This window comes from Nycticebus coucang, chromosome 8 (assembly GCF_027406575.1).
Source record: "Nycticebus coucang isolate mNycCou1 chromosome 8, mNycCou1.pri, whole genome shotgun sequence".
Taxonomy (NCBI): Eukaryota; Metazoa; Chordata; class Mammalia; order Primates; family Lorisidae; genus Nycticebus; species Nycticebus coucang.
In genome coordinates, this window is record NC_069787.1 from 116,411,254 (window position 1) to 116,439,066 (window position 27,813).

Genomic DNA, 27,813 nt, shown 5'->3' on the forward strand with positions numbered 1-27,813 from the left:
AAATATAGACTTAAAATCCACAACTTAAAACTCTGTTCATTATTATACTATATATTTCCACCTACTTTATGAAGCCTTATAATTGTGTTTTTTTTGCTTACCAGAAGCCTCTGCAAGGGCAGAAAAACAGGAAATATGGCATTGCCCTTTATTTAGTTTTAAAAAGCTAGAATTATGGTGGACTACTTCTACTTATGAAGATATTTCTGGGTCAATTCTCTTTCCCTTCTGCTCCTTAGGTTTTTTTTTTTAACATCACCTCTTTGTTTTAATTAATTTTTTAATTGTGAAATAATTTTAGATTCATATAAGATTCAAAAAGAGCAAAGAGAGTTTTACGTACCTGTCACCCAATAATACCTCACATAACTATAATGCAATTACTGTAACCAGGAAACTGACGATGTAGAATAACGATTAACTAAACTTGAGACCTTAGTCACACTTCACTGTAAACTTCATCATTTCTTTCTTTTTTTTTTTCTTTGAGACAAAGTCTCACTATGTTGCCCTGGGTAGAGTGCCGTGGTGTTCCACAGCTCACAGCAACCTCAAACTCTTGGGCTCAAGCGGTTCTCTTGCCTCAGCCTCCTGAGTAGCTGGGACTACAGGCGCCCGCCACAATGCTCGGCTAGTTTTTGGTTGTAGTTAACATTGTTGTTTGGCAGGCCCAGGCTGGGCTCAAACCCACCAGCTCTAGTGTATGTGGCTGGCACCCTGGCCACTGGGCTACAGGTGCCAAGCCGTGTAAACATCATTTCTTAATTGTTTTGTTCTTGATTTGCTATATGACATGCTTTTATTCCCCTGTTGGCTACAGAAAAACATAAAATTCTTCTAACTACTAACAATGCCATTATGTTCAAATTATAAGCTCATCTCCATTTTCAAATTATTGACTAGGGGTTTACTCCATGTCATGTCACCAACTTTTTTTTTTTTTTTTTTGTAGAGACAGAGTCTCACTGTACCGCCCTCGGTAGAGTGCCGTGGCCTCACACAGCTCACAGCAACCTCTAACTCTTGGGCTTACGCGATTCTCTTGCCTCAGCCTCCCGAGCAGCTGGGACTCCAGGCGCCCGCCACAACGCCCGGCTATTTTTTTGTTGCAGTTTGGCCGGGGCCGGGTTTGAACCCGCCACCCTCGGCATATGGGGCCGGCGTCCTACTCACTGAGCCACAGGCATGTCACCAACTTTTAAATTTGGGGATTTTTTAAAAAGGAGGTGACTTCCTCTGCCTTTCTTTTTTTCTTGCTCCTCCCACTTCCTCCCTCTACCCTTGCCTCTAAAGCTCCCCAACATTTCCCAGTGTCAACAAAGACCCCATTATAGTTTAGACCATATAATAAAGAGAATAGAAACAAGTGCCCCACAAACATTAACTCACCCATTGAGGAAAGGATCTGAGCTATTATTGCTGATGGATCTCATGTCTGGGGTCATGGTGGGCGGGTTGACAGCAGCTTGAACTGGGGCCAGAGCCTCAGCTTCCATGGGGAGCTGTCGACAGAGGGCAGCTTCCTGCAGAAGTACAGTCAGAAGGGGAGGCCAGAGTCACTCACTCACGGTCAGGAGGCTTGGAGGGAAGTGTATGTACATACTTCACATGCAAACTTTTCACCACATACAATGTGCTCGTATTTATTCTCAGTAAGTCAGAGTCACCCATGTTCTTTCTCTGAAGAAAGCTTACAGACATAGTCACTTTCTTACATTCAAAGTTAAGAAGAAGCCTAGCTATTATGTGACCTCAGGGCGCATAATGTTGCAACCCTCCCACTCATGCAATTATTTAAACTCCAAATCATACAAAGATCTCAAGACACTTTCTCAGAGACAAAGCTATTGCTATTTCTATTCAGGTTCTCAGAGCAAATCTAAATCTGTCAAAGTAACCAGACTCTGTACTAGCAGGTACATTCTAGTCTTTGCTACTTCCAGGCCAGGAAAGCTATGGGTTTACAGAGTTCAGACTCTGCACTAAATTATATCTGGCAGTTTTATGTCAATAGCCATGAGAACAAAATAACCAGTTTAAAAGTTTGTTTTTAGGTGGCGCCTGTGGCTCAGTCGGTAAGGCGCCGGCCCCATATACCGAGGGTGGCGGGTTCAAACCCGGCCCCGGCCAAACTGCAACCAAAAAATAGCCGGGCATTGTGGCGGGCGCCTGTAGTCCCAGCTACTCGGGAGGCTGAGGCAAGAGAATCGCTTAAGCCCAGGAGTTGGAGGTTGCTGTGAGCTGTGTGAGGCCACGGCACTCTACCCGAGGGCCGTACAGTGAGACTCTGTCTCTACAAAAAAAAAAAAAAAAGTTTGTTTTTAAAAGTCAGTTTTTCTATTTGACTAATTATTTTGTTGACTACAATGCTGAAGGTTGGGGAGCCGTACAGATCCCAATCCAAATCCCATAGACAAGTAACTCTTTAAAAGCATATGGATTTCATTAGCAAAAATACATATATAACGTAAGCAGTTTTTTTAGGTTAGTGTTACTTTGCCATGGAGAGCCAATCCAAAAGATTACAAATTTATTGACTATAATTGTTTGCTCTGGGTATAGCCTCTAGAAGTCTCTTCCATTTTGACTAAACATGAGCAGACATCAAATTCCTTTCCAATTTGCTGCTGTTTATACTTGCATCCAAAACCCAGGATGGGCCCTCTCTCTTATTTATGCCTATCCACTTCCCACTTTCCATGCTGAAGCTGTTGGTCTCACCATCCCTCAAACCCCCAAAACATGGCTACAACAGCAAAAAGAACATTTGGGCCATCTAGTAACAGTATCTTTGTTAGATCTCTTCCAGCCCTAATGTGCTAGGACTTCAGAGAGTAACTGCTGTCTAGACAAGTCCCAGTGAAGTCATCGGCTATAAAAACTTGAGGTTACTAGAGTTCATTGTGCTGTTACTGGGAGTTATACTCGCATGACTCTTACAAAGTGTGAGAATCCTGATTGATGAGAAACTGCATTGTTAACTTATACTGAAATAAATATTCTAGCTAGAAAGGGCCTCTGGTTCACTTCTGTTCATACAGATTGCAAATAATCGTAACACTTAACTAATAAATTTTATTCAAGTGATCCACAAAAAGAAAACCAAAAAACAGAGATCATTTTGAAAGGTAATTTGTATCCATCATCCAAATCTTGGAAGTACCATCTGAATAAGCCTAGAAAAAGTGAAGTATTTTCCAATAGTTGCTTTTACACGGCAGGCAATGTGCATTAGAAAACTTATTATCTGACAAAAGCTTTCCAGGAAGCCTCAGACAGAAGGACTTCAAGCATAAGGAGCCTACAACCTACCAGCCTCAATCCCTCATACACACTCCGACACGTTAAACCACAGGTTAAAAACATTTGATTGATGATAAAATTTTTAGTTCTTTATAAACTGTAAATGCAAGGGTCCTTTGACTAATAACCTTCATTATCCAAAAAAAAAAAAAAAACTTTACTTAGAATATTCCATTCTTTAACCATTCTGAATATGTGTGAGATTACCTCTAAACAGATACCCTTTTAGACATAAAAGTTGATGAGATGGCTGCATTTCTTTTTCTTTTTTTCTTTTTTTGAGTCACAGACTCAAGCTGTCGCTCTGGATGGAGTTCCGTGGTATCATAGCTCACATCAACCTCCAACTCTTGGGCTCAAGTGATCCTCTTGCTTTAGTTTTTCCATTTTTAGTGGAGATGGGTCTTACTTTTGCTTGGGCTGGTCTCTCTCGTGAGCTTAAGCTATCCACCCACCTCGGCCTCCCAGAGTGCTAGGATTATGGGTGTGAGCCACTGTATCCGGCCCATTTCTTTATATTAGACAAAATTTTGTCACCATATTTCTTAAAAATACAGGTTGAATTTTTAATTTCCAGAAGATCTGAATTTATATACTATAAGACCTTTATGGGACTAAAAAAAAACCATATTATATATGTAATGTATATGAGAATCACTTGCCATCTGGAATGATAGAATGTGATAATATAAGAACAAATACCAGGGTGGCACCTGTGGCTCAAAGGAGTAGGGCACCGGCCCCATATGCCCCATATGCCAGAGGTGGCGGGTTCAAACCCAGCCCTGACCAAAAACCGCAAAAAAAAAAAAAAAAAGAAAAAAAAAAAAAGAAAAAGAACAAATACCAGAAACTATATTTAAAAAAAACAGTTCTAAATTTTCCTCTTCATTTAAGTGACTCTTAATATATTTCTGTTAGATACAAAATAATCCTTATTATTTAATAACCAAAGCTGAAAGAACCCACACCACATTGGGGAAAATGTTTCACTGTGCCATGTTTCATTTGTTCCCTTTATTTTAAACTAAAGAAAACGGATGTTCTATTTTTCAGTATTGAAATTGTTTTCCTTACCAGCGGGTCATCAAAAGAGCAAATGCTCTGTTCTGCCTGTAGGGGGCTCACAGTATCATTTCCACCTATCACTGACTAACAAATCAGACAATACATGGTGAATGTCCCTTAATAGTAACTTTGACATATAAACTAGGGTAGTCTGAGGCAGAAAATTATTATTTACAAATGCAACATTTCCCAGATTATGTTAAGATCCTTCTTGGGTCACAAGTCATTCAACACAGTAGCTGAAAGGAAGATCCTATGGTCCCCTGCTCAAACCTAACTGTCCTGCCCCACCTGCGTGGTGACTGGCAGCAGGTCCTCACTGTAGCCCACCAAGCCCCAGTGACAGTCCCGGCCACCCCTCCTTCCTTGTCTCTGACCCACTCCTCTTGCTCACTCCCTTCCAGCCTCCCGGTCTCTCTGCTGCTCCTCCCACCTCCAGCATCTGCACCAACATTCCCTCAGTGGGTTTCTATGTGCTCCCCAGGCTTGCCCAAGTTCACTTCCTCACTTACTGCTTTACCCCACAAATGTCATCTTTTCAGAGATGTTTCTCCCTGACCCCTGTTCTAAAATAACCTCAGTCTACCATTCAAAGGAATTTAGGTCTTTGTTCTCCATTTGTTCTGTTGGAATATAAGCTCCATAAGGGAAAAGACCTTATTTGTCATGTTACTCCTATATTGCTACCACCTTAACAGTGCGTGGCACATAGCCGGTACTCAATAAACACTTGTTCAATGAAACAAGACAAAAATTACTGGAATTTTAATGGAAATATTTCAAATTGTGATTAGTAATAAAAGAAAAAACTAAGAACCTCCACTCTCACCTTCCATGACAAATGTGAGTGAAATAATAATAGCTTACTGTATACATTTCAACTAGCCAGGTATGAGCTCAATACAACCTCAGGGAATATTCCCACTGCACACTCCCTGACCCTAACATAAGACGAGCAGGGGGAAAGAGTGGTCAAAAGCAAGAACTCTGGGGCAAGATGCTTACATGTAAACCCTGGCCAAGTTATTTGACTCTCTGCTCCTCATTTGTAGAGTGGGGATAATAAGAATGCCCGCCCAGTAGGGCTGCTGTAATGACAAAGTGAGGTAACACATGAAAGGAGCTTAGAACAGTGCCCAGAACTTGTGATTTCATAATAAATGCTAACCAATTAATATTATTACTATTATCTCTGTTCTGTATTCCATCTCAAAACAATAAAAAGCAAAACCAAAACCAAATGATTTATTAATAAATAAATCACTTCCACTTCCACTTGGAGTAGGAAGACACTTCTTGGAGGAATTAAACCAAAGCATGAAATTCATCATGATGGTCAGTAACTAAGAAAATAATCACTTTTAAAAGAAGGAGAGGTTTATAAACCTTTCTATACAACATAAGATTCATTTTGAATATAAATGGAGAATGGTAAGAAGTTTTCATTTTCACTTGAATTTTCTAATATAATAGTTCTCTATTCGGAACTTAAAAAAAAATTTTTTTTAAATGAAAATATTTCCCTCTTTCTGCTCATGAATTTTTAAGAGGAAAGAAAAACTACAAAACTCAAGATTTGAAAATAAAAGGGCAAACTTCACCGTGTCCTCATCCAAATAGGGAAAGATTTTGTTTTAAACTACATTTAGCTATAAAATTTAAGCCAAGACCCAGGATGATTTTGACTTCCAAAGGCATCCCCGGCCCTTGCACAGGCAGACATCCAGTCAAAACCAGTGAATTGAAACAGGTTAGGCAAAGGCAAAAGATGGGCACCGGGCAAAGTAAGCGTCCATGGAAACAGAGGGTCACTGCTGGCCACAGCTGGCCTGGAGCATCACCCGGGCCCCCGGACTCTCTGTGCCTCATCCCAGCACCCGGTCTTCTGCTCCCTCCAGCCTAGATGGGCTAGTAAGGCTAAGCTGGGCTGCTGCTCACATGTCATGGCACTCCAGGTAAACAGGTCTATTCACAGATGTCCCCTCCACCTCCACCCTCCCTGTCCTCCAAAACAAGTCTTCATTCCTAGACTCCTAAGCGATATCTTACCCAGCCTTAGAGGTTTCATTACATCACCTCCTCTAGGGTCCCTCCCCAGACCACCACAGCCACAGAAAATTACTACCACGCCCCCTCCAATCCCTGGATTCCTAAATGAACGTGCCCAGCTGGTGTCTGAAACTCCACTTGTCCCATGCCGGGCTCCTCTACTGGGCCACAGCTGCTCTTCCTCCTAACTTCAAGCTTTTTCTTATGCCACCACCCATCCAAGTTCAGAACGCAAGCTAACTAGGTCTCTCTAAGTCCCCACAATAATTCATTGGTTTGGACCTGTATTTATTTTTTTTTAAATACTATCGAGACTACCAGGCACCAGGGACTGTTCTTGGCAGTCGGAATACAGCAACTTGACAATGTACACAGTGCTCTGTCCTCACAGAGGATTCTAGAGGGGAGATAGACCATAACAAAGAAGGATGGGCAAGGGCCAAGCCTCCTGGATTCCATCTCTGCAGTATCTCCAAGCTCGAAACCTGCTCTCCATCTCACGCAGCAGGCCATCACTGCTTCTCCAGATATTCCAACTGATCTGTCTTCCTCTCATCAACCCTCATGCACACAGCTGCCTGGCCAGATCTCTGTTTAACACTTTACCAAAGTCTTTACGAAGAGTAACCAGAGGAGAACATCAGGACGGAGTGGGGTGGGGTATCACGTTCTCTGAACTGCAGGAGAAAACTAGAAGCCACACCTCAGTCACTAACTACTCATGGACATGAAAGGAAGAAGATCCCTTCTCTCCTGGATTTGAGGCAGATGTGACGAAGCACTTTGCAGTCAGCAGTCAGTTCAGTGGGAAACTGGCTGCTTTTTGTTTCTCTGAGCTATCGACTACTGGAATTACCAAGTAAGATTTGAGAGGTCGATCCTATTGGATGTGTCCAGGGCTTGGCCCAGAAAACGCAGCATGGCACAGTAAAAAAACTGTCTTTGGAATTGGAAAGATTGGAGATCAAGTTCCAGTTTAGCTATTATCAAGCTGTGGCATCTTGGACTAAATTTTTAACCTTTCCTGATCATTTGTTCATCTGAAAAAAGGTGGTTTATATGGTCTATTATAAAGTTTAGAAAGCGTATTTATAAAGAACCTGGAAGAGTGAGGCAGCCAACAGAATGAACTGCTGACAGTGTTAAATAAAAGGTTTGGAGGGCTGAGATATTAGCTAATGTTAATACTTGCTCATGGCCTACTGTGTGAGAAACATTGTTCTAAGCACTTTAACACACTGTTTCATCTCACCTCATGACCTGATTGCCTCCATTTTACAAATGGGGAAACTGAGGCACAGGGAGTTTTTTTTTGTTGTTGTTGTTGTTTGTTTGTTTTTTAAAGCAACTTTCCAGGGCAGTGCCTGTGGCTCAAAGGAGTAGTGCGCCGGCCCCATATGCCGGAGGTGGCAGGTTCAAACCCAGCCCCAGCTAAAAACTGCAAAAGAAAAAAAGCAACTTCCCTAAGGATCCCACGGCTAATAACTGGTAGAGGATCTAAATCCAGGCATTCTGGCTCCTGAGTCTAAGCTCATAACCGCCGCAGACAGTGTGGCAGAGGAAGGAAAGCCAAGGGTTGAGGTCGGCAGACCTCAAATTGCCGGCCCTTTCGCCTACTGGCTATGAGACGTGGGTAGTTTTCTTCATTTCTCTGAGCTTGTTTTCTCAGCTTTAAAATGGAAAGACCAGCCCCTTTACCTCAGACAGTTTACAGGCGAATTTAATGAAACGGCCTATTTAACTGTCCTCAACACAGTTTTTCTTCCTGAATTGGAACACAGATTAAACTGGATGTATTCAATGACAGTTTTCAGTGTGTATGGGTGGAGCCAGTGTTCTGGGAATTTACAACATTATCAAGCAAAGTTTTAAGTTCAGATTTTAAGGGCCAGTTTCAGAAAGATCTGGAGAGCTGCCCCTGGTAGCCCTGACCCAACCCTCCCCCACTCACTTTATTTTTTCTTTGTGTCCAAGCTTGGAGTGGAAAGACTGTTGGAAAACAAGAGCTTAAAAGTCTCTCTGTAAGTCTGCGGTCATCCTCCAGCTCTCTGAAGCGAATAATTATATCTGGGTTAAAAAAACACCCTCTCCTAGCAGCGGGAGGACAGGACAGTGGATAGAGTCTCTGGAGGGATGAGGATGTGGAAGACAAATGGTGATTTGTGAGCTGAAGGTGTCCCTGGAAGCAAAGCTCAAACTTCCCCTCCCCACTGGCCTGCTGCTTGTCTGTGGAATAAATCAAGAGGAGGTGAGAAGTAAATAGCAGCTGAAGGCATCCTGCAGCCCTGTCCGTCCTGGGGTGAGGAAGCCTCCGCTAGCCAGCTCCTGCCCTCACCCAATGTACTTCAAAGGGAAATGAATGACAACAACCTCTTCTGAGAGTTCTCTGCTTAATTTAAGTATGTGCGGCCAGGGACTCTGAAAAAGGAAGATTGGATTGTTTTAATTATAAAGGGTGGGGTGAGTAGAAACGAATGAAAAAAAAAAATAAAGACAATATTTTGAAATCCTAACATTAAAATAGTTATTCTGGTGTAGAGAAGTTGTTCTCTCTGCCAAAACTCTAAGGGACTTCAGAGGCAGAACGCTGAATTATTTACCTTCTTTATAGAAAAAAAAAAAAATCCTGATGTAAATCTCTTTTTAACTCTGTGCCAATGGATTCTAGAAATTCATTATCACATTTCCTGGAGCCTCCCTTTGTAAAATACCTCATCACACACACTCAGGTGCCAGACTGTCGCTATTAAAGAACATAGGAGAAACTCTGATATTTTGGGGAAGACATTTGCTGAGTCCATAATTATTATCTACGGACAATTTGCCGCTCTTTCAATTCAGGATGTATATAACAGTCTGGTTTTATGCCACAACCTGTTTCTGTTGTGCCTTCGAATTACATTAAGGAAAACACGATAATTTATATACTCTTCTCTCTTCAGTTAAAAAATAAGACTTGAGGGTGGTGCCTGTGGCTCAAGGAGTAGGGCACCAGTCCCATATGCCGGAGGTGGCGGGTTCAAACCCAGCCCCGGCCAAAAACCACAAAATAATAATAATAATAATAATAAGACTTGAATGGATTTTGAGATGGAATGTTTCTTCACACCTCAGCAATCATATTATGATCAGCAATAAGAAGCTGCTTAAACCTTGTACAAACTTGGCGAACCTTCATTTTAAAACTATGTTCAGGGCAGCACCTGTGGCTCAAGGAGTAGGGCGCTGGCCCCATATGCCGAGGTGGCGGGTTCAAGCCCAGCCCCAGCTAAAAACTGCAATAACAACAACAATAAATAAATAAAACTATGTTCAACTTACAACATTTTTCAAAGGGATCCTTTTATTTTACTGCATATTTATTTATTTTAATTGAAAAATAAAAATGATATGTATGTCATGTATAACATGTTGTTTTGGAAAAAGGGTCCTTTTAAAAAGACTTGACCTAGCCTGGGCAACATAGGAGACCCTGTCTCTACAAAACCTTTAAAAAGTTCTATGATGGTCCCCTGTTCAGAAAGACTATAAAATAGACACCATTTATGTTTCATTATCTGCTAGAATATGATACTTTCCAAGCTCTCTAAATAGCTATTCTTCTTTTTGAGACAGAGTCTCACTCTGTCACCCTGGGTAGAGTGTGGTGGCGTCATAGCTCACAGCAACCTCAGACTCTTGGGCTCGAGTGATTGGGTAGCTATTCTTCACATGACAAAAAACTGACCTGAAACTCTTCCTTCCTCTACACCAGTGCTGGGCATGTCCCCCTCTATGGAGCCCTAGGTGAGAAAAAATGGCTGTGCAAGGCCAGCCAGCTGGCCAGCCCAACCTCGTGGTGGCCTTCAAGCCCAGCAGAAATCTGAGAGACCTGCCAAAAGAATTCTGCAGGCTCCCCCTTGCCTTGTCCCTGTTGCCCTGGCGACTGGAGGCCAGGCTGAGTCAGCATTTTTGTTTGACAACTGCATTCTCCTGTCCCCCAAGCCTCAATTAAGAAAAAGACAGAGGTAAAAACAGCTCTGAATATGCTCGAGAACAATAAGGGTTTCTCAACAAGACAGCCCCTGCTGAAAGGGTAAGGGGAGCAGCCTCAGCCACTGAAGAGTCTTCCAGGCTCTGGGGTTAACGGGAAGTCCTCCAGGTTACTCTCCAAAGGCCTCAAAGCTTATTAACACCATGAAAAGACATACTGTCTTCAGATAAAACCAAAAGCCTGTTTTCATGTCCAGGAATTGTTCTTTTAGATGAGTAACAGGCACGGAGAGGGCTGTTTCTCAATGTCTTTCCGGTGATTAAAATTTTCCGTTTCTTTTGGTAAAGTTGCAATCGTGCCCTTTAAGATCCTGAGCACACACTGCATTGAATTTTTAAGTTGTAACAAAATATTCTGTAGTCCTGGAGGGCTACCTTATAGCAGCTCATGGTATCTGAAATCTGTGTGCAGCCTGGTATAGTCAGGATTCCGGGCACTGAGAATGGGCATGCACAAGGTCACAGTACAACTTCCCACAACTGATACAGACAGAGTAAATAAAAGACTTCCCCATATATTAAGGAAAAAGAAGTAGCAAAACAGTATTAAAATATGCAGCCATTTTGTGTTTAAAAACAAAGTAGACACACGGATACCTACAAAAAGAATGAAAAGTCTAGGTCATCAACATCTTTATAGCTACTCTCCGTAAGTATATGGGAGATCATAAGTTCCTTTTCTTTGTTTTTTGAGTATTTTACACATTTTGTACCATAAAAATGTGTTTTGTATTTTCTGTGTGGTAATTCATTTATAATTACTATTTTTACAAACACATAACACAGTGAAATTCTCTCTGTGGGGTACACAGTTCTGAGTTTTGACAAATGGATACATACCGTGTAACAGCCACCACAAGCAAGGTATAGAACTGTGTGATCAGCCCCCAGCATTCCCGAGCATTGCCCCTTTGGGCTCAATCCCTCCTCCATCTCCACCCCAGCAATCGCCCCAACTCCTTTATGTCACATAAATGGAATAAAACAGTATATAGTTTTTTAGGGTTCTAACGCCTTTCACTTACAAAAAATGCTTCCTTTTAATCAGAAAAAAATAACTCAGTTAATTATATTTTTAAATAATTCAAAATTTTGCTACATAACAAGAACTCAAACAAAATTTTAATTTCCTTTAAAGAAATGAAGACAACAGCAAGCAAACCTTTAACTAGGAAACGGTTTTCTTTTCTAGGGTTGCCGTTTCTTTGATGAACCTGAAGCTGCCTCACACCCTTTATGAAATTTAATAAAAATAAAACGACCATGGACACTGGAGAATGTCTTTCACAAAAATTCCCTTGCTGTGTTACCCGCAGTAGAGGCCTGTTAAGAGCAGGGAGATCCACTTTCCTAATAAGGCTGCATACTCCAGACCTGGCTGGGATCCCCGAGTGCTCCATGGCACCCCTCCACCTAGAGTACTGGCCACATTCTGAGATAATTCATCAATTATCAGACATAAGTAGCTCAACTCTATTGCTATAGCAGCCAGTACTAAACTGGATGGGCTGATGTTTAAAGAAATTCTCCTACTTCAGAAGATTCCTAATGAGTAGAGACACCCAGCCTTGCTGGCTCTTTTGATTCTAATTCTGCAGCTGTTCAACAGCTTGTTGGCCTGAGGGGTCACTGAAAAGAAATTAAGGAGCATCTATAGAACTCTGCTCTGGGGTGTCCGATCTCAACTCCAGCAATGAAAGTCAGAGAGTAGCCACTGGGCCCCCATCAAGTAGGGAATGTTTTTAATCTCTCCTCTGGAAACCAATTTAATTATTTTGCCTCTTCTGCTAAAATATAAATCATCTCAGGGCAGCCACGTTCCATTTATCTGTCTGTTATTTTCTATTACATAAAAGTGGATTGAATGAATGAGGAGGAGATGGTTCATATTACAGAAATGCCAACCAAATTCCTTTAGAAAGGAAAGGAAGGAAGGAAGAAAGGAAAGAAGGAAAAAAGTATGTGTTTCCATCCTGAAATAACAAAAATGAAGGTCCACTTTAGATTTGTAATCCAAGTTTTCTCGGATCAATTTTGTTAATATCCTGGCATGATTTCAGTGCTAAGGAGCTATAGGTGACCTAGGAAGGCTATGTCAGATTGTGCAATGAGGAATGAGTTGTTTTCTCCCGGCTACAGTATCATTAATCTATATGCCCGGGGGAATAATGAGTAGCAGAAGGAAGAGGAAAAGAAATAAAACTGAATGTTTACATAGCATATAATTTATAAGGACTTTTCGTATTCATTGCAATATTCAAGAATGATAAAAACATGCAGAGCAGTGATAACTTCTCAAGAATGAGGGGATAAATTCATCTACTTATTAAATGTTGTCAACCTTCCTCCCTACTATAGAGAGCGAGCATGGCATGGGGCCTTGATCCTAGAGATCCTCCCCTGGGAAAACTGCAGGTAGATCTAGGCCCTGCCCATAGGGCACAAGCCTTGAGAAGACAAGCTGTACAGTTAAAGACCTCCTGTGAGCCAGAGGAGAGCCAGAGTAATTACAAGCTGCCCAGTGAGCAAGGGATGTTCAGTTAGTTGATTACTGCCCCGGACATGGGGGGCACAGACTGAATAAAGGGATGTCTACAGAGAACCTTTACGTATCACCAGGACTACCATACCCCCATTCCTACAAGTTCCTTCCTGGGGCTGGAAGGCAACTAAACAGGTGAGCCAAGGATCATTTTTACCCTCAGTTCAGTTCCCTGCCCCTGCCCTGGCTTAGGTACAAACAGTGAAGCAGAAAATCACAAAAAGAAAGAAGTCAAAAAAACTCCCCAAGACAGTACTCATAATCCACACCTGAATAATCAATCAGGCTTCCGGGCACTGCCCAAAAAGACTATTATGGAACACTTTGATACCATTTATTATATGGCCTTAAATAATATCTCTGACATAATGAAGGCAGCATGCTGCTTCTGGATGGGGAAATCAATCTGACATGATTAAAAAGTCTATTTAGACCTTTTTTCCTGTACTCCATAACAGAATAGAAAGACATCCAAACCATCCATTCCATCATTCCATCTCTCCCTCCTCAACACACGAACGCATGCACACACACGACGAGAGTTAAGCCTGAACTTGTGAACCTCCGTGAGCAAATCTGGACAGCCTTTCCCCTCTCTGTTCTATCCTCTACAGTTGCTCACTATGATGCAGCAAAATGCTCCAAGTTCCACGGCCTCTAAGGATCAGCATTTAAGGAACTTGGTTGGCATTTCTGTAATATGAACCATCAATACTACATTCTGGTTCAAAGGCACCTACAGCTGGAATAAAGGAAACAATTTGGGGCACTTTTCCCCACCCCTCTTCAGAAATACCTTCTGTGGGAAAGGAGGAGGAAGGCCGAGAGAAAGAGAAACTAAGAGGCAGAGAAACGAGTCATTCTTTGCAGAACAGTCACAGCTTTGTGTGAAAAAAAAATACTCATTAAATCTTAACATAAAACTGAATGAACATATAAATGCTACTTTAATGCTATTACTATAAAATAGAAAAAATTTTTTGAACAGAATTAGTATTCAAAGACAGAAAACAATAATACATGTATTTCCTACCAAGAAACATGACACTACATTTCTAAAAACAGTATAAACAACTGTGAGTCTGAAATAACCATGAAAGTTCAAACATAAAACCTCAAGGTAAAAGGCACAACTGTAGTTACCTTATAAAGTTATATTCCTCAAATTTGGAGGAAAGTTCAGCTGAACAACAAAGCACAATTTATATTCATTTCCTTTATTTTCGAAGGCTATATCTAAGAATTTATTTTAATTTACCATGTACTTTATATATATATATAATGTATTGCTTATCAAATGAATTCTAAGATATATAATATATATCTAGATATATAAGATATATCTAAGATAAAGAAATTCTAAGAATTGCTTATCAAATGAATTTTTAGAATTCATTTGATAAGCAATATATTATTCACTTGTGGAAATCAATGTATATTTTTAAAAGTATCAGATATAACTAAAAAAAAATAGTGTTTATCCTAACACTCCTAATCCTCTCCTCCAAGAAAGTTCTCTGGAACAGTTAAAACTATTTATTTCTTTAAAGGAGCAAGAGGAAGCTACCCAGGTGTCCTGCTTTATGTGAGTCATAAGGCAAAGTCTGAAAAACTAGAACAATAATAAACTAAAGCTTTTCTCCCCAAAAATGTGGCAGAAATGGGTTACATTAGTTTAGAAACACAGAAGAATTCTATGGAAGAATTCTGCTCTTCCATAGACCAAGCCACTGAGGCAGGAAGAATACTATGGGCTCCTTTGGGGATTTTTCTCTTACTCATTTTTGAAGTAGACCACTGAGCCTGACCCGCAGGAGACGAGACACACAGCAAAATTCTACCAACTGACTCAATTGAAAAACGAGTGACTGGAGTACGGCACAAAAGAGCACAGCACCCCATACACACGTCACTTTGCTTTCTCATTCTCCCCTCAATTATTCCTCTTTTCCATGCTCTGTAGTGGACCAGATATGGCTGCAGATTCTTTGTGATTTCTTCCGTTGACTATCCCCTTTACTCCCTTCTTTAATCTGGAGGCTGCTCTATAACCGCTTGGACCAGAAAAATATGGCAAAAGTGACTCCATGACAGTTTCCAGAGCTAGGCCCTAAGACATTGGCAGCTTCCACTTCCAGTCTCTCAGAATATTTTTCTCCTGGAAACTCAAGCTGCCATGTAATAAATACTATCACTTCGAGATTGCCACACCATAGATACCACCTGTAGATGGTCCCGGCTTTAAGTTGAGCCTAGCCTTCAGTAATCCTCACCATGGTGCTTCACACATAAGTAAAGCCATCCTGTACTCTCCAGACCAGCCCACCCACCTGAGGACTATCACTCAGTCACCTCCATCAATGCCAGGTAGAGCGGAAGAACAGCCCAGCTGAGCCCTTTCCAAATTCTGAGTCACAGAATTGTTTGATATGAAGAAACGGCTATTGCTTTAAGTGACTAACTTTTGGGGAAATTTGTTACACAGCAATAGGTAATTAGAACATGCTCTTTCTCTCTACTTTCTCTTTTCTCTCCTTCTAAAAACCAGCAGAAGCCAAAAGAAGCCATGCCATTTGAGTATATCAGTCATTATTAGTCCTTGTACTCCTAAGTTTGGCTCTGACGACAGTGTAGGCACAATGTTGGGAGAAGAAACTGTAATATGAAGCCTGGAGTAGGGCTTTGAGCCTCTTATGCTTCTAGAAAAGGAGATGAACCTTGAAGGCAAGCAACTACCTACCCATCAGCCTTGGCACCAAAGGCCAAGGAGCCTCCACCAGGCATCCTGGAAGGCCATACCTGCCTCATGAGCTCCTCTTGACGCATTCTAATCCTCTCTCTCTCCATCTGGATCCTCTGAAGACGCAGTTTCTGTTGCTGCTGCTGCTGAGTGGTCAGTGCATTGGGCATACTCATGAGCCCTGCTGGTGGGTTCTGAGTAGGGTGGTTCTGCTGGGCAAGGGAACTGGGTGCCATCTGCTGCTGGTGTTGGTGATTCATCACTACAGAAAAGGAGAAAATACAGGAAGATTAATGACCATGGCCAACAATACTCTATCAAAAGAGACCATCAGAATGGTTTGTGCTTTGGAGTATAGATTCCTGAGGTTCCTTCCAAAGTACTTTCCTGTTAATCATTACTATTCAAATAATTATTACCTTAATTCAATTCATGGAGGCTCAGATACTGGCCCCACTCCTGACTCACCTAGTCTCAGCTTTTGTGCTCTGTTAAAAATCTTTATGTCATTTCTTCCCTGTGTCTAGAGTACATTTTAAGCCTTATATAGAACACAGTGGTCAAAAGTAAATCCTGCAAAGGTTATCACAACTTGTGAGATAATTTCAATAGAACAAATATTTAGGTATCTGTATGTGTGCACTTTCTTGGATAATTTGTATGTTTGTGGCAAAGCTAAGGAAAGCATGTGATCATCCATATACAGTGGGCATGCAATATTTAGGACGAATTAGCAAATTGATAAATACATGTAAAACACAGCACCTAGATCAGGAACCTATACAAAAACAAAAGCAAGACCCTATTAAAGCTTTGTGGTTTTGTTGTTTTTTTTTGAGACAGAGTCTTAAGCTGTGTGTGAGTGGAGTGCCATGCTGTCACAGCTCACAGCAACTTCCAACTCTTGGGCTCAAGTGATCCTCTCACCTCAGTTTTTCAATTTTTTTTTTTTTGTTGTTGTTGTTGTTTGTTTGTTTTAATGGCGATGGAGTGTTGCTTTTGCTCCGGCTGTTCTGGAACTCATAAGCTCAAGCAATCCACCTGGACCTCCCAGAGTGTTAGGATTACAGGTGTGAGCCACCGCACCTGGCCAATGCTTTGTTTTAAAACAAAGTTTATTCCTGGCTGGGCACAGTGGCTCACGCCTATAATCCTAGCACTCTGAGAGGCCAAGGTGGGTGGATTGCCCGAGCTCAGGAGTTCCATACTAGCCTAAGCAAGAGTGACACTCTTGTCTCTACTAAATGAGAAAAACTAGCCAGGTGTAGTGGCAAGGGGATGTATTCCCAGCTACTCGGGGGTGCTGAGCAAGAGGAGCTCAAGCCCAGGAGGTTTGAGATTGCTGTGAGGTATGATGCCATAGCACTATACCCAGGGGGACAGAGGGAGAGTCTGTCTCAAAAAAATAAAATAAAATAAAGTTTATTCCTAAACTCCAGAATAAATATCTGATTGAAAAACAATGTTTGTTTTTGCAATGGGAAAAATTAGTAAGGAAGAAATTACACAAAAATACTAAATACGTGTGACTGGATAAAGGCACCAGAAATCTTTAAAAAGTTTTAAAGACTTCTCTGTTTATTTGCATTTACCAGCAATTGAAATTTCAGCATGTAGAACTCCACTTTAGAAAGAATTTTAAAAACCTTCAATAAATTTTATAATTAGCATTCCCAGAAAAATTTATTTTAAAAGTGATAGTTTTTCTCAAAACAGTTTACTAATCAAGTTTGCTTAACTTCTGCCTGGGCAATATCAGATAATAAAACATACTTCAGTCTATTTGCTCCTAGGTCAAGGCTAAAGACAACAAAGTATAATTTTACATACTCAGCTCATTTCTGAGGAAAAAACCCCTCAATTTTGCTATATTTGGTCTTACTAACTTAAATGGTTAAAAAATATTGACATATTTTAATTAAAGTCCAAAAGTGACATGTTTTTAATCTTCAGCCTTCTGTGGATACATTTTATAACTAAATTATATTAAATGAATTTTAAAGTGGCCCAATAATCTATTCATTAAACTACACGATTTTGTGTGTGTGTGTGTGTGTGTGTATTCAAAAGGCAGAACCAACACTGAAGAGTTCCTATGGAAGGATGTTTCTTTGAGGAAGAATTCTGGGGCAGAGAATTCCCCAGAAAGGAGGTGAGGATGGGATAAAAATGTTCACTTTTTAATACACACACTCACTCAGACCTTTATTGCGGTCCCTCTTTGCAGGCCCTGGGCTTGAGGCTAGATCCTGCCTTCATAGAAGCTAACAGGCTGGTGGAAGGGCTGTTTGATGAAATGACATGGATTTTTGAGTATGGCTTAAGGAATTTGGGGGATCATCTAGTCCACCTTTATTTTTACAGAGGAGGCATTATAACCATTGTAACCCAGAAAAGCTAAGAGATGTGCCCTGGTTAGTAGCAGGCAGAGCCAGGGCCCATCCACCTGTTCTTTAAACTGTCTCAACTGCCTTCTGCCGTACCTTACACCAGTGTTTTCAACCTTTTTTTATCTCATAGCACACTTGAACCTATAGTTAAACTTCCATGACACACTTAAATTATGTTGATCAAAAAAAAAAAAAAGCGTAAAAATAAGAATATACTTGGCTTTGAACTTCTTTTGAAAATAATTTAATTAAGGATCTTTAAAAATCTGTGCAGCACACTCTAAGATCCTCTCATGGCACACCAGTTGAAAATCAGTGCCTTAGACTGAAGGAAAGGAAAACTGCAGAAACTGAGAGCAACTTAGCACAGTCCGCCCTCAACCCATCGCAGGGATGCACCATGGATGTAACAGGTCATCAGAACAGACACCTGGGCCCAAAGGTTGCTCAGGTGACCAACAGGAAGGTTCAAAGAGGGTTTGGGAAGATTTGCCACACTCTGTTCTGTAAGGTGCTGCTAAAGGAGAAGGAACGTACTACTAGGAGGGAAGAATATTCAGAGTATGTCCCCCAAATAGTCTAAGTTTCCCTTTCCAGCCCAACACAAAGATTCTCGCCTCCTGTCACCACACCTGACACACAGCGACAGCTCAGCAAACAATTTGAATAAAACCAGTGGAGCATTTCTTATCCTCTTAGTTTGAGAATAGAAAAAAAAGAAAGAAAAAAAAAAAAGGCATAGTCATGGCTGATGCCAGAATAACCGAAACGAGGCTTTCACTTCTAGAGCTTGTTAGAGCATCATCACAACTCCTACTTGAAGGTCGAGTGGAAGGTTAAGGGCTGCACACATGACATCACAGGGGAAAAGTTCTCTTAATGCAGGTGCAAGGCAGATGAAATCCAGACATCCAGAAGGGGTTTAATTCACAAAACCTATTTCAAGCCAGGGGAGGGAGGCAGAGATGTCAGAATGGTAATTATTTTAAGAGACAGCCATTTCTGAACATTCTGAAAAAGTATGCTCCTAATTTTCTGATGTAAATACTATAGACCAAAAAAAAGGTGCCCAATATTTCTAATATCAGAAATCCCCAGGTTAAGAGGGGGAAAAAAGCTTATAAAGCACAGGGTGTTAATTCTAGGTTAAGTTTTATAACTCAGCTACTTTGAAAAATTTTTTAAATTGCATCAAGCCTGGCAACTTGCTAACATGACAATTTTGAGTAGGACAATGGTCAGTGTCTTGGGTGACCTGCTTTTATTAGTGTAAAAAAATAATAAAACCCAATGCCAGCACTGGGTTTGCTCACAGCAATGAACTCTGTCACCCAGTTCCACACGGCAACCAACCAGATACTGCTCAGCAGATTTTATTAACATCTGAATCCTTATCTGGAGGAGTTTAAGACTTGGAGGAATGCTCTTTCCAAACAACACCCTGTGAGTCTTTAAACCATCAAGCCCAACAGTGGAGATGTAGGTTTCTCCTACTTAATTTAAATTTGACCATTCAGACTAAACTTCTCTGGTTAGAAAGAGTGGCACTTAAGACAGTGGCTTTGTTTCCAAAGTAAAGTACACACCAACAGAGAAGCTTGTGCAATGGATAGTCGCCACAGTACTGTCTATAATAGCAAGACTAACAAAGATCTTAATGCCCACCAATGAGAGACTCTGCTCCATCTATTTACAGAAATTCTATGTAACAATTCCAGAGAATGAGATCACTCTATAGGTAGTTATATGAAACAGTCTCTAAGAAACATCGTCCAGAAGGGAAGAAGTCCAAGAGGCAGGCTGTATTTATAATCATGCTACTGTCTGTGGTTAGAAAAGGTGTGGTGTACTACGCACATACAGCAAATCTCTCCATAAGGATATACCCGAAACTGGTCAACAGCGGTACCTCTGGAGAAGAAACTGAGTGTGGGGGCAGGGGGACAGGATCTTCCTTTTCCACTTCTGTACTATTTGAAGGTTTCCTATGAGCATTTATTAATTATGTAAATCATAAATGAAAAGTTAAAAAAAAAATCAAGAAACAAAAACATGGCCGTGTAGGAATCAAATTCGGTATTTTCCTGGTAGAGTGATGGAAGGTAGCTCTGAAATTATTTTAAAAACACCAAAAACAGTTTGGAATATAATCAAGATGATGAAAGCTGAAAGTTCTTTTGGTATAACTCATTCTTATGGAGATGAAGAAAAACAAAACCCAGAGAAAGAATGAATTTTATCAAGGTCATAAAGCTGGTCGGTGTCCTTCCTACAAGCCATATGATGGGATTCAATCCAGTACCCAAGATTCAACTTGCCACTTGGCTCCCTCTAGTTAAATTTCCAACTGTTACCCAACCACCACTGCGACTGGAGCTCATGAACTTCTACGATGGTCGAGGTTCTTTAAAATCACTGCTCTTCATAGTGGAGGTATAGGAAGCCAGAGACAGGGATAAACGCAAACAGGGTCCTCAGGAGAGCATGGAAAAGTGAAACTTGAAATTTTCTATGAACAAAATACTCCGGGGGATAATATTCCAGAACATTTTAGGGAGAGAACAATAGTTCCGTTAAGAAAAGGGGGGGAAAAAAAAAGGAGACTATTCTAAATGCAGCATCTGAGGCCAAACTGGATGAAGAGCAAACTGCCATGAACTGCCTCAAAAAGGCTAAAGACTGTGTCGGTTCTAGACCTTTGCCAGTCCCCACAGAAAGGAATAACCCAAACAGAAGATTTCTCCACTGAAGCAGGAATGCATCGAAACCAAAGCAGAGACATCTTTTTTGTTTCTCCTTCCAAGAGAGTATTTAAATTTAGATCCCCATTTATCTTTTTCTCTTTCGTTGTTTTCATCTCCTTTCTCCCTTTTTTTGGCCAGGACTGGGTTTGAACCACGCCACCTTCTTTTTTTTGTTGTTGTTGTTGGCTTTCTCTCCTATGTTTGGAAATTGATAAAACCATGCTCCGCAGATGTAACCCAAAACATTTTGTTAGTATTATTCAACACATATAAATGAAAACACCCAGAAGAACAAACTGCACAGCACCTGGGATTAGGATCCCCCCGTTTGATTCAATGACTGTGTCCCTGGTGAAGCAAACAGCATCATAGGAATGGGGTGGGGGCCGGGATTCTTCTTGTCAGACAAGACCATCTGCTTATTGGGGCCCAGGACAACAGACACCGAGGCACCTGCTGACCCACTCCAGCAAACATCGTTGTCACTTCTTCTACAAAGCTCTAAGAGTATGCTCGAGGCCAGGAAGTCCTTGGACTCAGTGCTAGGCCCGTGCAGCATTTGCTATATAAGCAGCAAATGGGGAAAAGGTAAAGGCTTTGCTCCTCAACTGGTGCCTTCTGCAGCACCAGGAAGTAGAGACGGACAGAGAAAAGTGCTTTGGCAGCTCGTCTGAGCCAGGAGCTGCAGACGATCAGAGAGGCTGCCCAGAGCCTCCTGGAATGTTTAACAAGCGTCTTTTTGGCCTTGGAGAGGTTCGGTGGCTTGTCCGAGGCTTGTTTCCCTCATTTTTAAAATAGATTTTAGTTACACACATACACACTGCCAAGTGAAGAAAATAAAACCATAAGGTTAGGCTCAAATACAAAAACCATCATGGACTGGCTTGCATGGAGCTGGATCTGAGTAGATTATGGAAAGGCAGCCGGCGCCCCATGGCTAGAAGTTTCAGACCTAAGCCCTAGAAAGACACAGAAATTACTTTGCTTTCTTCAAATCCTCCCCAGTTCACATGTGAGGGGGTGAGGAAGACCTGTGGCAGGTTATGCTTTGCTGACTGCATTCTCAGCCCCTCTCTCCTTTGACCACAGACTTCTCAGCTGAGGCATCTCTGCTCCTGGCACTTTGAGATGAACTTTTGAAAATGTGTGGTTTTATCACATATCAGAGGTACAATTCCATTGAAGTGAATCGGTCAGGGCTGTCTCCCTGAGCCCTTGGGACTTTTCCACTCCCAGTGCCTATTTCCTACAGTACCTCTGTTCCATTCGTAACAGAGAATTTGACATGTTGTTGACGATGGTTCATTAGTTTAATAAAAATAGGATATCCATGAGTCTCTACTCGTGTGAGCAAATAATTGAATAAATAGGGGAAGAAGAGACTAATCTCCTATACAGCAGAATTCCAAATAACTTATGTAGACACACCATCCTCAAAGAGGGGCTAGGGGAAGGAGGAAAAAGGGCAAATAGTGATTTGATTCCAAAACACTGACTGGGTGGGGGACAACTTGCTTGTGGAGAAATCTGAAAAATACTACCTTGGCCTGTGGCCAGGTAATAAACATTCACAGGGACAGTCATGATGAAAGTACACACGTCCCCTTGATATGATGTGATGAGAAAGGCACTTTACCTTGGTGGTCTTCTCCCCCAAAGCCCATAACCCCAGTCCAAAAGTGAGAAAAACACCAAATTCCAATAAAAAAGAATCTTATAAAATACCCAAGTATCACTCCTTATAACTATCAAGGTTATCAAAAACAAAGAAAGGTCAGGGGTGGTGACCCACACCTCTAATCCTACTCTGGAGGCTGAGGCAGGTGGATTGCTTGAGCTCAGGAGTTCAAGACCAGCCAGAGCAAGAGTGAGATTCCATCTCTACTAAAAAACAAAAAAACTAGCGAAGCATGGTGGCACATGTCTGTAGTTCCAGCTACTCGGGAGGCTGAGGATTGCTTCAACCGAGAAGTATGAGGTTGCTGTGAGCTATGACACCACAGCACTCTACTCAAGGCGACAGAGTGAGACTCTGTCTAAAAAAAAGTCTAAGAAACCGTCACAGTCAAAAGGCATCTACGGAAACAGGACACAGATAATGATAATGTGGTATTCTGTATGAGACCTTAGGACAGAAAAAGACATTAGGTAAGAACTAAAGAAATCTGAATAATGTGTGGATTTTAACAATAATGTACCAACATTGGCTCACTAATCACAACAAAGGTAGCATACCAACTTAAGATGTTAACGACAGGGAAATTTGGATGAGGGGTACAGGCAGTCTCTGAGGTATAAACATCAGACTCATGTACAACTTGCACTTAAGAACGGGGCTATTACAGGTGATAGATAAATGTACCTGTTACAACTTACATACAAATTCAACTTAGTGGGGCAGCGCCTGTGGCTCAGTCAGTAAGGCGCCGGCCCCATATACGGAGGGTGGTGGGTTCAAACCCGACCCCGGCTGAACTGCAACCAAAAAATAGCCGGGTGTTGTGGCGGGCGCCTGTAGTCCCAGCTACTCGGGAGGCTGAGGCAAGAGAATCGCTTAAGCCCAGGGGTTGGAGGTTGCTGTGAGCTGTGTGATGCCATAGCACTCTACCAAGGGCCATAAAGTGAGACTCTGTCTCTACAAAAAAAAAAAAAAAAAAAATTCAACTTAGGAACAAACCTACGGAGCCTATCTCATTTGTAACCCAGGGATTCCCTGTGTTTAGGAACTCTTCTCCATTTTTCTATAAAACTAAAACTGTTCCCAAAAACAGAGTATATTATAACATGCCCAATCAATATCAGGAACTGTGCTTGGCACTGTCTATGACAGCAAATATTAATTAATTTGTATAGGTTATATATGGACTTAATATTTTAAAAAACTAAGGTCTATAATGTGTTCCATGAGAGTAAATAGACGTTAAGCCAAAACTTAAAAAAAAAATTGCTTCCAGACTGTTCCATGGTCAAATGAGATGAGGAAATGTTGAGCTGAGTTAAAAGAACTTATTTTATTGGAAGATTTCTTAAAGCCTTTACTATACTAAGGGGTCTCAAGACTCGCTGAGAGGGAGCTATAAATCCAGCACTTCTCAAATTTGCATACTTCTCCTGAGTAATAGAATTCAGAAATGCTGGTCCACTGCAACTTAGCAAATGTTCTGGCAGAGTCCTAAATTATAAATTGAATAAAATATAAATTAATATTTATTAAGCTGCTATGATGTGCTTGGCTCTTGAAAATTAATTAAGCAGCTGCTTAGGATATAAAGCCAGAGAAGGGAAAACAGCAACCAGCAGATGTCAAACCAAGTGATTTTGTGTGTTTAGAATTAGGGACTGCTATTCAAGATACAAAGTAACAGAAAAACAAAGCAAAGCAAAATTCAGGGAAAACAAGCATTCTAAAAAAGATTGCTGGAATACTGCTGAAATTCTCCATAAGCAAATGTCGATTTAATGGGATAATGTCAAAGATGGTTTGACTTGCATATCAGTTTTCATAGGGAGTGATCTTGCATATCAGTTTTCATAGGGAGTGATCGAAACCTTGCTAAAGTAACTTCAGTTCCATATATTCAAAATAATCTATCTTTTATGTGTTTTTTTACTTACTTCTATGAGAAAACAACATTCACTACTTGAAATAACCCTTCTAACATCATACTGGAGAGTAGGAACAGGAAGAGGCTGACATCATTTTGAAAACCTGAATGCAATTTCCTCAAAATAGGTAAATACGCAAATTCAAATATACACACTGGGTCATATACTTGGTTTGGGATCTGGGAAACTCCCCCTCAGAAGTGGGGCGATTTAGGCTAATAAGTTTATATTCATCACATCAGAAACCCTTTCTAGGAGTCTAAACACAACATGAGAGGGGAGTATAAGGGCTCCCGATCCTCACCTCATTCCCTGTCCTCTCTCCACAAAAGCTAAAAACGGGGTCTGTCACAGAGGGTGAGCAGTTGTCCTGGTTTGTTCTGGGTGGGGCTGGGGGTTTCTCAGGACACAGGACTTTCAGTGCCAAATCTGGGAAAGTCCCAGTGAACGGGTGAGTTTTTCACCCTAGGCCCCTGACTGCCACAGCCCCAGGGCTAACTTGGGGTAGCAACACCCAGGTTTCCCATCTCCATCCTAAGGCACTCTCTTAAAAAAAGAACTAGGTCCCAGGACAAAATAACCATTCACTATCTTGAACTAAAATCAGACTACCCAGATTAGCTGCTGGTATGTACTCCTGGATTATAAATTAAGTGGCTGTCCACCTCCTAAACATGTATCCACATTACTTGATAATCAGAGTGGAAATATTACATATCCACTTTGTAATATTTTAAGGAAATCAAAGACTACTTATGACACTTTGTTTATCACCCATAAACGTACACTTGATTAAGGGTTAAAGTCAGGAAAACCTTCCCTGTTGGATTCCTGGTTAAGCCACTCACCTGAAGCCAAGTTCTTTTAAGAAACACTATGATTTGAATTCATCTTCCTGACGGCTGGATGTGTGCTCTCCACAAACCAGACCTGGGAAGAAACCAAGTCTCCTCCCTCCACCCCTTGGAATCAACCACAATAATATGCATATTCTTCCCTTATAAAAACAGAACAAAAAATAATTTTAGTGCATTTCAAATCTGACTAACACACAAAAGGCACTAATAAACGTGTTCTCCCAGAGCGTCAGGGTTAGAACCGGGTAACTAACTACTGGTTTCATTTATGGGAAGATGATCGCCACATACTTTCCTCATTTAAAAAAGAACTATAATAAAGAAGAAAACTCATGAAAAACTGGAAATGTCCCTCCAATGTGTAATTTTTTCTCTTGAGGATGCATTTTAACCGTGACCCCCAGAGTTTTATAAGTGATTATTTAACAAGTATTAGATTCCAGTTGCTTCCTCTTTACTTCCAGAGCAAAATCCCCTGCTTAGCCCCACTTCAGTTTGCCCTGTTTCATCACTAATGGCGACAAACCCATTGTTTTCCCCACAACACCGAGTATAGGTGGGGGCCTGTATTTACCATACCCTGTATCAGCACCACAGAAGCTCAGGCCGCAAGGGATCTTGGTTCCTTTCGACTAGTGGCACTCAAATGTTTCTTTAGTAGTGTGGGAGCTTTCTCCAGAGCCCAATGCACAGCTTGAAGCAGAGGCTACCCCTCCATCCAGAGGTTCATTCAACAGCTGGCCTGAGCCCTCTGCTGCTGCCAGTGGGGAGTCAGTGCTTACGTGCTGGCCCTCTGACTGTCTTCTCTCAACTCTGTGGGTCTTGCACTCACTCTGCCTTCCCTCCAGGCATTTTGCAATTGTCATGGTGAAATTGTTTAAATATTTTGAAAGGCACCACTTTTGGAGACTGAACAATAAAGTTGAGCTTCTGCACACATCCCCCTGAGATTCTGTAACAAGACCTCAGGACACACTTTAAAACCAATCACTTGCAGTAGTTCGCCTATTTTAGAGATGAAGAATTTGGGAAGGTGAAATGACTCAGCACAAATTGCAGGCAGAGACAGTGACAAACCCCGGAAGCCGAGAGGGTGCGAGCACTGCACCAGTCACCCGTCCCCATTGTGCCCTGCCCAGCCTCTGTAACCAGAAAATATCTGCTAAGGAAAATTGGGTGGCAAGGATAAGCAGTATTTCCTTTCCCCTGCTTTAGGAAAAAGCCTAGTGCAGCCTAATTTAACTAATGTATTTATTTTACAATGATGGAATCAACATGAACTCCATGTTTTGAGGACGCCCTGTTTGTGTGATCTGGTTTGACAGAAAATGCCTTAGCACTTTGTTCATCAATCCTCTGAAAAAAAGACAAAATCGAATTAACTTTGAAAACTTAGGAAAGTCTAAACTGAAAAGTGAGTCGGTGCCGAGAAGTGACACTAGACCTTTTGGCCATGGAAGTTTGGGAGAGTTACGGTACACAACCTGACGAGGCCAGAGCATACGGGCGTAAATCGTTTCTGACTTATGTGCAGACACAGCCACACCAAGCTTAAAAAAAGAATTCAACAGTCAGAGTGTCTGAGTGCAGCTGTGGGTCTTTTCCTCTCTGTTTATGGGCCGTCCGTGGCTTAACTCATAGAACCGGCCAACGTCAGGTGTCACGCAGCCTGTCTGATGGGAAACATATGTCTACAGAGGTAGGGAGAAAAATCCAGCCACAGCCCAGCCTTGACTCAGTCACAATACAATGAAGGGGAAAAAGGCCTGCAGACGCGTCTCTCGCCCTTCTGTGTCTCTCTCTGCTCCTGCCAACAATGAGCCGCTTGTTTCTTTTATTTCCCAGAAACTGTATTAGCCGTCCAACAAGGTCAGCAAAAAAAAAAAAAAAAAGGAAAAAAAAAAAGCAGCTTTTCACTTCAGGGTGCATTTGGTTCCAAAAATCTGTAAAGTATTAAACTGAGAAGCTGCACTATCCCAACTCCACACTGAGCCCTTTATTCCAATTCTGGGTGAGAATAACTATAAGGAAATTTCTCATCCAGCTCAGTCGATAGGGCACAGCACTCTGGGGTATAGGGACATTCAGCCACACTTTCCCAGCTTCACTGTTGCAAGTCTTAAAACCACTCCCAGGTGCCCCAAAGCTTCACAGACGAGCCTTCAACTCTCCAGATGCCCCACGCCCTTCTAGTTTTAGACTTGTAACCCACTGCTGCATTTATTTCACAGGCAACCCCGAATTTTTAGCACCAGGAAATGATTTTGTTATTCTGTCTGCCCATACAAAAAGTAATCCAGTCCACAAATCAATGTTCAAGCATCCAGGCAATTCTGTTCTCCTAGGTGTAAATAAATATCAAAACGCCTGTAACACTGACTTTTATAATGTCCCAGTAAATCCATTACCCTACACCCATATTTTCTTGGCATTTAAAAGATGTAGACATTAGCTCTCACCGTTATAATGTATCCAGAAAAGT

The 27,813-nt window shown here is 41.4% G+C and overlaps 1 protein-coding gene across 2 annotated transcripts in view; it reads right to left on the reverse strand.

Annotated features, from left to right (window-relative positions):
* WWTR1 (WW domain containing transcription regulator 1) overlaps nt 1–27,813 on the reverse strand; it is a 151,411-nt gene that overhangs the window by 7,077 nt on the left and 116,521 nt on the right. For both annotated transcript variants that reach the window (XM_053599671.1, XM_053599670.1), the window contains exons 4-5: nt 15,794–15,996; nt 1,390–1,523 (exon numbers count right to left, since the gene is read on the reverse strand). In XM_053599671.1, the coding sequence (XP_053455646.1) occupies nt 1,390–1,523; nt 15,794–15,996 (337 nt within the window). The remainder of the gene's footprint in view (nt 1–1,389; nt 1,524–15,793; nt 15,997–27,813) is intronic.